General features: G+C 43.4%; 1 protein-coding gene across 1 annotated transcript; it reads left to right on the top strand.

The window, feature by feature from the left end:
• Positions 1-1,090: 1,090 nt before the first annotated feature.
• Positions 1,091-8,612, top strand: plag1 (pleiomorphic adenoma gene 1). Its single transcript, XM_062993114.1, has 2 exons — positions 1,091-1,326; positions 7,476-8,612. Exons 1-2 carry the CDS (start codon positions 1,091-1,093, stop codon positions 8,401-8,403), a joined length of 1,164 nt encoding a protein of 387 aa, XP_062849184.1. The 3' UTR covers positions 8,404-8,612.
• The last annotated feature ends 1,722 nt before the right edge of the window (positions 8,613-10,334 follow it).

Below are 10,334 nucleotides of genomic sequence, written 5' to 3'. Positions count from 1 at the left end.
AAAAAAGTAGGTACTGAAAATAACTGTAGAACTAAACTGCCACAAATTAACAGAAAAGGTTCTCAGTGACTAGTGATGTCTGAGAGTAAAGAACATGCAAAAGTCTTTAGGAAAACATGGATTTTGTCACACGACTGGCTATTTTCTTAATTCCATGTTGCTACACTCATGATGGGGATGGTTGTTACACTTACAATTAGGATGATTGCCGACTTAGAATGGTTGTTGCACTAATAATGTGGATGGTCATCAGTTTGTCTTGTTATGTTATTAATGGAGATGGTTGTTATGATGGTTGTAAAACATTTGATAATAAGGTCATTACTTTATTAATGTAATTGTGGATTTTTACACTAATAGAATTGGTTGTTTGAGTTATGATGTGAATGGTAATCAGAGAGTTTATATTGGGATGGGGGCGGCACGGTGGCTCGGTGGGTAGCACTGTCGCCTCACAGCAAGAAGGTCCTAGGTTCGATCCCCAGGTGGGGCGGTCCGGGTCCTTTCTGTGTGAAGTTTGCATGTTCTTTCTGTGTCTGTGTGGGAGCTCCGGTTTCCTCCAACAGTCCAAAGACACGCAGTCAGGTTAATTAGAGATACTAAATTGTCCATGACTGTGTTTGACATTAAACTTGTGAACTGATGAATCTTGTGTAACGAGTAAATACCTGTAATGTCATGAATGTAACCAAAGTGTAAACATGACGTTAAAATCCTAATAAATAATAATAATATTGGGATGGTTGTTATACCCATGATTATGATATGCATGCCATTATTGATCAGGTTGGTAGTTGCATATGTTTGGGTTGGTCACACTTAAAATGCTTATTAAAGAAAGGGCTGTTACATTTCTAAAGAAGATGGTTAATTTACTCACTACGGAAACGCTCATCAGATGGGGGTTCTTCTAACACTCATGATGGGAAAGGTCATTGCACTTATGACAGGAATGGTTGTTGAACTCATCCTCTCTTGTTCCCCTAGCGCCTGGTCTCTCTGTGGTGTTAAAGATTCAGCCTCTCTTGCTCCGTCAGCATCCGGACACATCACCTGTGTCCACCGCGTCGCTGGCCCCTGCTAGGTCACCATGGCCACTGTCGCCCCTGACGATGACTGCCCCAACCCAGCAGAGCATGATCGAGCGAGGAAGAGGAGGTCCGAGGGGAAAGGGAGGAAGAACTTTCTGTGTACACAGTGTGAGAAGGCCTTCAACAGCGTGGAGAAGTTGAAGGTGCACTCGTACTCGCACACGGGAGAGAGACCGTACCGCTGCACACACACCGACTGCACCAAGGCCTTCGTCTCCAAGTACAAACTGCTACGGTGGGTCTCATTCAGTGATGGATGGATGCACAAACACACACACAGACTAAAATTCCATACTGTATTTAGTATGTATGTAGTGTTAACACAAACTAGTATTTTACTTTTATATTAATTTATCAGTGTTATCTCGTTTATCAATGTATTATCACAGTATTTTTAATGAATGATGCATGCTGATCTTTCTGATAATCTTTCTTGTTGCATGAAATGCAGTCAGTGTATTTTACATCCCGACTCTCAGGTCATAATGATCTAATTCATGTATTATCTGTTTAAAATATGTGTTTTATGGTTATTAAGCCAAATTCAGCCAGGAAACTAGTAGAATTTTGGAAGACTATGATGGGTAGGTTAAAAACCTGGACCCAGACTTGCCTTTGCTTCATTATATTTTGTAAAGGTATCCACTGTGACTCTAGAGCAGAGGTGGGAAATTAAATTTTCCAAGGGGCCACATGAGAAACTGGGACTGTTAACTTAATTCTGCTAAATACTAATTGTACATCTTTATAATAAGCAGTCTGTTGTACAGTTCTGATAAGCTGTTACTGGTAAGAGTAGATGTTACAGTGGGACAATGGGGCGGCACGGTGGCTAAGTGGTTAGCACTGTCGCCTCACAGCAAGAAGGTCCTGGGTTCGATCCCTAGGTGGGGTGGTCCAGGTCCTTTCTGTGTGGAGTTTGCATGTTCTCTTCGTGTCCGCGTGGGTTTCCTCCGGGTGCTCCGGTTTCCTCCCACAGTCCAAAGACATACAAGTAGTGCTGGACAATAATTCGATATCGATATACAGTGTATCACAAAAGTGAGTACACCCCTCACATTTCTGCAGATATTTAAGTATATCTTTTCATGGGACAACACTGACAAAATGACACTTTGACACAATGAAAAGTAGTCTGTGTGCAGCTTATATAACAGTGTAAATTTATTCTTCCCTCAAAATAACTCAATATACAGCCATTAATGTCTAAACCACCGGCAACAAAAGTGAGTACACTCCTAAGAGACTACACCCCTAAATGTCCAAATTGAGCACTGCTTGTCATTTTCCCTCCAAAATGTCATGTGACTCGTTAGTGTTACTAGGTCTCAGGTGTGCATAGGGAGCAGGTGTGTTCAATTTAGTAGTACAGCTCTCACACTCTCTCATACTGGTCACTGAAAGTTCCAACATGGCACCTCATGGCAAAGAACTCTCTGAGGATCTTAAAAGACGAATTGTTGCGCTACATGAAGATGGCCAAGGCTACAAGAAGATTGCCAACACCCTGAAACTGAGCTGCAGCACAGTGGCCAAGATCATCCAGCGTTTTAAAAGAGCAGGGTCCACTCAGAACAGACCTCGCGTTGGTTGTCCAAAGAAGCTGAGTGCACGTGCTCAGCGTCACATCCAACTGCTGTCTTTGAAAGATAGGCGCAGGAGTGCTGTCAGCATTGCTGCAGAGATTAAAAAGGTGGGGGGTCAGCCTGTCAGTGCTCAGACCATACGGCGCACATTACATCAAATTGGTCTGCATGGCTGTCACCCCAGAAGGAAGCCTCTTCTGAAGTCTCTACACAAGAAAGCCCGCAAACAGTTTGCTGAAGACATGTCAACAAAGGACATGGATTACTGGAACCATGTCCTATGGTCTGATGAGACCAAGATTAATTTGTTTGGTTCAAATCAGGTGAGGAGTACAAAGATAAGTGTGTCATGCCTACAGTCAAGCATGGTGGTGGGAATGCCATGGTCTGGGGCTGCATGAGTGCAGCAGGTGTTGGGGAGTTACATTTCATTGAGGGACACATGAACTCCAATATGTACTGTGAAATACTGAAGCAGAGCATGATCCCCTCCCTCCGGAAACTGGGTCGCAGGGCAGTGTTCCAGCATGATAATGACCCCAAACACACCTCTAAGACGACCACTGCTTTATTGAAGAGGCTGAGGGTAAAGGTGATGGACTGGCCATGCATGTCTCCAGACCTAAACCCAATAGAACATCTTTGGGGCATCCTCAAGCGGAAGGTGGAGGAGCGCAAAGTCTCGAATATCCGCCAGCTCCGTGATGTCGTCATGGAGGAGTGGAAAAGCATTCCAGTGGCAACCTGTGAAGCTCTGGTAAACTCCATGCCCAGGAGAGTTAAGGCAGTTCTGGGAAATAATGGTGGCCACACAAAATATTGACACTTCAGGAACTTTCACTAAGGGGTGTACTCACTTTTGTTGCCGGTGGTTTAGACATTAATGGCTGTATATTGAGTTATTTTGAGGGAAGAATACATTTACACTGTTATATAAGCTGCACACAGACTACTTTTCATTGTGTCAAAGTGTAATTTGGTCAGTGTTGTCCCATGAAAAGATATACTTAAATATCTGCAGAAATGTGAGGGGTGTACTCACTTTTGTGATACACTGTATATCGCGATAGAAAATGTTTCAGTAACGGTGATATGATTTTTAAACGAATTCGATCGATATGCATACGTCGGTGCGTGATGACGTACGCCACAGGCACGAAGCCAGTGCTCAGCGTTACCGCTCTGATTACGTTACCTACAACACGGTGGATATTAGCGGCTAATGCCAAGTTCACACTACACGACTTTCCAAGTCGTCAGGTCGCTGTACAGTTCACACTACACGACTGAATCTCTTGCACTCGGGAGTCTTTCAGTCGGTGTATATTTCACACTACACGACTGATCGGTGATAGGGGGTTTCACACTACACGATCCATCACCAACTGGAATCGCAGACGAGCTTCTCTGGTCTCCCTTTTTTTCTTTACAAAAACACACGTGAGAAGTGACGAGGGGTTTAATGATACCACGTCCAAAAATGCACGTCAGCAAGTAGCGAGTGATCAAAGTGTTTTTGTGCAAATGTGCAGCGTAAAATCAAGGAGGAAAAATAAATGATTCTGAGTGGATTTGGCAACACAAACAGTATAGATTGTTCTATAGTAAGTTTGAGGTTAATTAATAATTTTGCAATGCAGCGTGGGTATTATGTTTTGTAGAGGACGATCAAATCAGAAATACTGTAAAACGTGTGTGTGCCGGTGTATACTGATATAAACTTTATTATGCCCCTGTCCCACCTGTTTACACTCCTCTCCTGCGTTTCCCCTCACCCCGTATCCTGCGTTCTCATTGGCTGTTCGACATGTCACTCATTTCCAGTCGCACATCAGAGATCAGATATCTGACGTGCTAGAAAACTCAATCCAGTCGCCGAGCGGTCGACGAGCCGGTCGGGTCGAGTTGTTGGATAATTCACACTTAGCGATTGAGAGCCGAGTTTTGATCGCCGATCGAACGCTGAGTTGCTCCCGAGCCGGAAAATCAAGCGCCGACCAGTCGCCGAGCGAAAATCAGGGCAAAAATCGTGTAGTGTGAACTAGGCATAAATGAGTTCAACAGCTGTGAGTGAACGAGCATCCACAGTCAGGGGCGGAGCCAGGGGGTGGCCGCTTTGCCGGTGTTACTTTTTTGCGGAAGCATTTCTGCACGCAGGTTCCCACAGGGACGCAATTCAACAGCGCACCTCAAGCAAGTAGTTCTCCGCCAAAATAGTGCAGTAACACACTCAACATGAACGTCAACCACCAACACAATTACAGAAGAAGTACTACTACTACTGAGTACTAATACTACTTATTATTGCTACAAATAAAGGCACCAACGGGCTCTGCGCGTTCCAGCGTTGCCAGATTGGGCGGTTTTCCTCTAAATTGGGCGTTTTTTTTCCGAAAAACAATTTAATAGCATTTAAATAACACTTCTATTTAAAAGAGAATATTCAGTTTTAAGAAGCTCCAGCATTGTAGAAGGCTGTTAAAAGTAAAGTCCATTTTCAATGCTGATTTGGCTTAATAGTGTTGGTCAGTCTGTATCATATTCTTGAAAGAAAATTAAAATTTGTTTTCCATGCATTCACACTAGCATGTTCTGGGGTTCAAATGAGTCTCACCAGTACACACAAGTTTGCAGTCATATGATCAAGTATTGCAAAGGAATATCTTTGAAATTCTTCCTCGTAATGTTCCCCAGGTGGGGCGGTCCAGGTCCTTTTGGTGCGGAGTTTGCATGTTCTCCTCGTGTTTGCGTGGGTTTCTGAGTGCTCCAATTTTCTCCCACAGTCTAAAAACATGCAGTCAGGTTAATTGGAGACACTGAATTGCCCTATAGGTGAATGGGTGTGTGTGTGTATGTGGATGTGTGTCTGCCCTGCGATGGACTGGCGCCCCGTCCAGGGTTGTACTGTGTGCCTTGCACCCATTGAAAAGCTGGGATAGGCTCCAACCAACCCTAATTGGATAAGCGGTTAAGACAGTGAGTGAGAGAGTGAGTGTTTGTAGTCTAATTATGGTATTACCTAATTACCTCATATTTTCAGTCCTTTTTTCTGATATTATTTTTTGAAATTACAAAGCTGGTCTGGACTCCAGTCCTGGATGTGTAAAACTTAATAAAAAGTTGTTGTTGCTTTTGCAGTTTAGCTAGCAAAGCTTCAGATGTGACCCATGTGACTGTATCGTTCAAGTGTGTTTAGTATCGTGATAGCGATTTTAATACAGCGGTCCAGTTTCTATAAACTAAAACTAAACTAAAACTTTACATCTAACTTCAGTAAATAAATACTTAAAAGCCCATGTCTTGTTAAAACCTTACATGCACAAAATAGAAAAATGGCAGTTCACTTTAAAAAACAAAACAAAGCTATTGTATTGCATGCATGACGTACACTTAATTATGTCTGGTTTCTTAATTACCGCTGACCTCATGTGGGCCACCTGGGGACAGCCAAAGGGTCAGATGTGGTCTCGGGGTCATACAATGCCCAGGTGTGTTCTAGAGCACGGACCAGTGCCGGTTCGTGGGTCATTTATTACCGGGCCGCACAGAAAGAATAAATAAAGCTCCAGTGGCGCAGCGGTAAAAAAGTACGCTAGCACACACGAGTTGGGGTTTTGAATACATCGTATCGAATCTCAGATCTGCCTTCCGACTGGGCTGGGCGGCTGCATGAACAACGATTGGCTATTGTTCATAGGGTTAGGGGTAAAAAGTCGGATCATAGGTCCTCATAACTGGTGCAACTGCGGCCCCTGCTGGCTGACTGATGGCACCTGCACAGGGCTGAGGAATAATGCTGATGGTGGTGTGGCCCTCCGTACACAGTGCCCGTCGGTGTATGAACTCGACTCGTGCAGGTGAAAAATGCAGTCTGTACTGACTGTACGTGCCAGAGGGGGCAATCAGGGTAATTGGACACGACTAGATTAGGGGAGACAATTGGGAAGAAAAAAAAAAAGAAAGAATAAATAATTACAGATCTTACCATTAGCAATGAAAACTGCTTCCTTTTCCAACACATGGGTGTTTATCATCTCATATCACCCCCAGGTGGAAGCAGCATCTCGTTGCAGTGAAAAAAGCTAATTTGTGAGCAGTATAGTTATTCTATTTTGAATTCCTCTCCCCTGACGATCTGTAAAATTTTGTTTGTTATGGAACCGGTCCGTGGTGCAAAAAAGGTTGGAGAGCGCTGTTCTAGAGCATGATACGATTTAGATTTTAGAGTTAAGTAGTGATCTTATTGTTTTTTAAACTGGCATTTGGTAACCTGGTGTTGCAGACAAACTCTCTGTCATCAGCTCAGTTTTAAAGGTTTTGCTTTGGACTGTGGGTAATGTAATTTACAATGACTTTGCATTCGAACGATTTTTTCTAATGAAGCCCAACTGTCAATCACTACTGTAAATGAATGTTGTCTATACCAGAGTCATCTATAGTATACAGACAGTATAAATAGACCTTGCAGTAAGTATACAAATATTTTGGTTTCACACAAATAGGCGCCCCCTAGTGTTCTGCAGTGTTTGTTGTTTGTTTAAAAATGCATCCTATTCATCAACAAGAAAGTGAAATTGTGCCTAAAAATGCATGTTGTATGTAAGGCGTTTGTGCGGGCTGGACTCAGTGTGTGACCAATGTCAAGGAATGGGCTTAAATTAATTTTGTTTCCACGGTTAAGTCAGAGGAGACATCGGTGCTTTATTTCCATAGTCAGTGGAACATTGAATATCAGCCAGTCAATTCTTGGATGATATTAATTGGATTTATTAAAAGGTAATGCATTTTCTTTTCACAGCCACATGGCGACACACTCACCTGAGAAGACCCACAAGTGTAGCTACTGTGAGAAAATGTTCCACCGCAAAGACCACCTCAAGAATCATCTGCACACGCATGACCCCAACAAGGAGGCCTTCACCTGTGCTGAGTGCGGAAAGAGCTACAACACCAAGCTGGGCTTTCGGAGGCACCAGGCTCTGCATGCGGCACATCGCGGCGAACTCACCTGCCAGGTATGCATGCGGCCATACCCCAACACGACCCTGCTCCTTGAGCATTTGCGCGCCCATGCTGGCAAAAGTGCCACCTCCACATCGAAGGAGAAGCGTCACCAGTGCGAACACTGTGAGCGCCGTTTCTACACTCGCAAGGATGTGCGGCGCCACCTAGTGGTGCACACAGGTCGCAAGGACTTTCTGTGCCAATACTGCGCCCAGCGCTTTGGGCGCAAGGACCACCTGACCCGGCACGTGAAGAAAAGCCACGGCCACGAGCCACTGCGTGTGAAGGCGGAGCCACTGGAACTGACAGAGCCACATCCGTACCAGTTAGGCCACGCCTCCTATTCGCCTCCACCACCACAGCTCAGGGCCGAGCTGGAAAGTTACTTGCTGGAGCTGCAGGCCGAGGAGACGCCAAAGCTTAACGTTGCTGTTACATCCTCTCAAGAGACGACGGCGTCTTTAGACTTTCTGTCTCCGCTTTTTAACTTCTTACCCTACGGTCAAGGGGCAGGGTCAGCCTTAGGAGTTTCCTACAGCCAGGAGGAGGGGCTTCCTGTGATGACCCCTTCTCAGGATGTACCTGATCCCCTCAGCACAATCCACACACTTGCGCATCAGCACACCCTTTCACAGACACATGCGCTCAACACAAGTTACACGCATTCACCAAGCCTGAATACAACCACCACCCTGCCTCGCTTTCACCAGGCCTTCCAGTGAACCAAACATATACACCCACACACCTTAGCACTTACACTTACCCATATTTTACAATCAACATGGCACTTAATTAAAAAAAAAACGCCAGGTCAATTCATTTTCTCAACCAGTGAAACGTTACCAGGTTTGGGCACTGAAGAATACATTTCTAATACAAAAAATGAAGTCTTTGTATTTAGTCCTAAATACATTTTATAAATGCAGTATTTAAAATACAGACAGCTGTAATATTTAGCTAAGATTTTATTAGTAATGCTTTTAAAATATTGTGAATAAGTATATACAGTAGATTCAGAAAGTATTCAGACTTTTTGCACACTTGTGGATTTGAATTTCAATGGATGTATTTCTAATTTTTATCTATTTAATCTTATTTAATTTTTTTTTAAACGCAAGTACAAATGAAAAACTCAAATCACTTATCTTAAGGGTATTCAGATCTCTTAATGTGGCCCACCAAATGTGGTCAGGTGCATCCTGTTTCCTTTAATTATCATTGAGATGTGTCTCAAACTAAAGCCAGTGTAGAGTTTAATAGTGGACATGTACAGCAGCGCTCCCCAACCTTTTTTGCACCACAGACCGGTTTCATATAAGATATAATTTCACAGCCGGCGGGGGCAGGAGGATTTAAAATAGAGTAACTATACAGCTCACAAATGAGCTTTTTGCGCTGCTTCCACCTGGGGGAGATATGAGATGATAAACACCCGTGTGGTGGAAATGGAAGCAGTGTTTTCATTGCTGATGTAGCGATCTCTAATTATTTAGTCTATCTGTGCGGCCCGGTAATAAATGACCATCCGTTGCCCGGTGGTTGGGGACCACTGATGTACAGGATTCAGGGGAATCAGGCGATAAAAGATTAGCTGGTCTGATGAGATGAAAATGTAACTTTTTAGGCAGACCAACGAGCATTATGTCTAGTAAAAACAAGCACTGAACATCACAGGGCTAATAATACCATCCCAGTGGTGGAACACGGTGGTAGCAGCATCAAGCTATGGAGTGCTTCTCATAGGCAGTGAGAAGGATGGACGCATAAATGCAGCCAAATTCAGGCGGAAAACCTCTTTCAAATTTACACTTTTCAACATGTTAGTGATATACAGCCAAACAGCCAAAACCACTGAATATCTATAATAAACCTTGAAGATGGCAGTTTACAGACGATTGCCATGTAATTTAACAAAGCTTCATAGAATCTGCTATGAAGAATGGGATAAGCTGACTAAATCCAGATGTGCAAAGTTTATACAGACACATAGAAGAAGACTTGCTGCTGCAAATGTTGACTCCCCTTAGTCAACTACAGTTTACTGAATACTTTGCATACTGAATACTGTTATTTTAGGGGGCTAAACGCAGATTGATGGGTAAAAATGCCAATTATATCCACTTAAAGTAAAATCCACAACACAGTGCGGGGTCTAAATACCTTCTGTATCCACTGCATGCCCATGTTTTAAATGTGATGTCCAACAAGCTTACAGTTAGATGGTTACATGCATTTGGCCACATAAATGTGTTTTCTAACAATTAGTTTGAATTGCAAAATGTAGGCGATTTTAAATCGTGCCACATGCTCCGAAATTCAGCCCACTCTTTCTGTTCGCAGTTTTCCAATCAGTTGCCAAAACTGATTAAATAATATTAACGTGGCACAGGGGGTCAATGTTTGTCGACACAGCACCGACCCCCCCCATTCAATACATTTTGAATACATTTAGGAAGGTATACTTAAATACTGAATGCTTTTTTAAGTATGCTGCCCAACCCTGCACGCTACAGTATGTGCCTTTTAGAGCATGTTGCCTTCTCAATGAACTTTACTTCAGTCTACAGCTGGAGGCATTAGTTAGCATTAAAGGATGTTGAACATCTGACAGCTGCCAATCAAAATAATCACTTTGGTTTGTAATGCGTGTGTG

Source organism: Trichomycterus rosablanca, chromosome 4 (assembly GCF_030014385.1).
Source record: "Trichomycterus rosablanca isolate fTriRos1 chromosome 4, fTriRos1.hap1, whole genome shotgun sequence".
NCBI classification, from domain to species: domain Eukaryota; kingdom Metazoa; phylum Chordata; class Actinopteri; order Siluriformes; family Trichomycteridae; genus Trichomycterus; species Trichomycterus rosablanca.
Note: the sequence above shows the minus strand (reverse complement) of the source record. Positions and strands in the feature narration are given on the sequence as shown.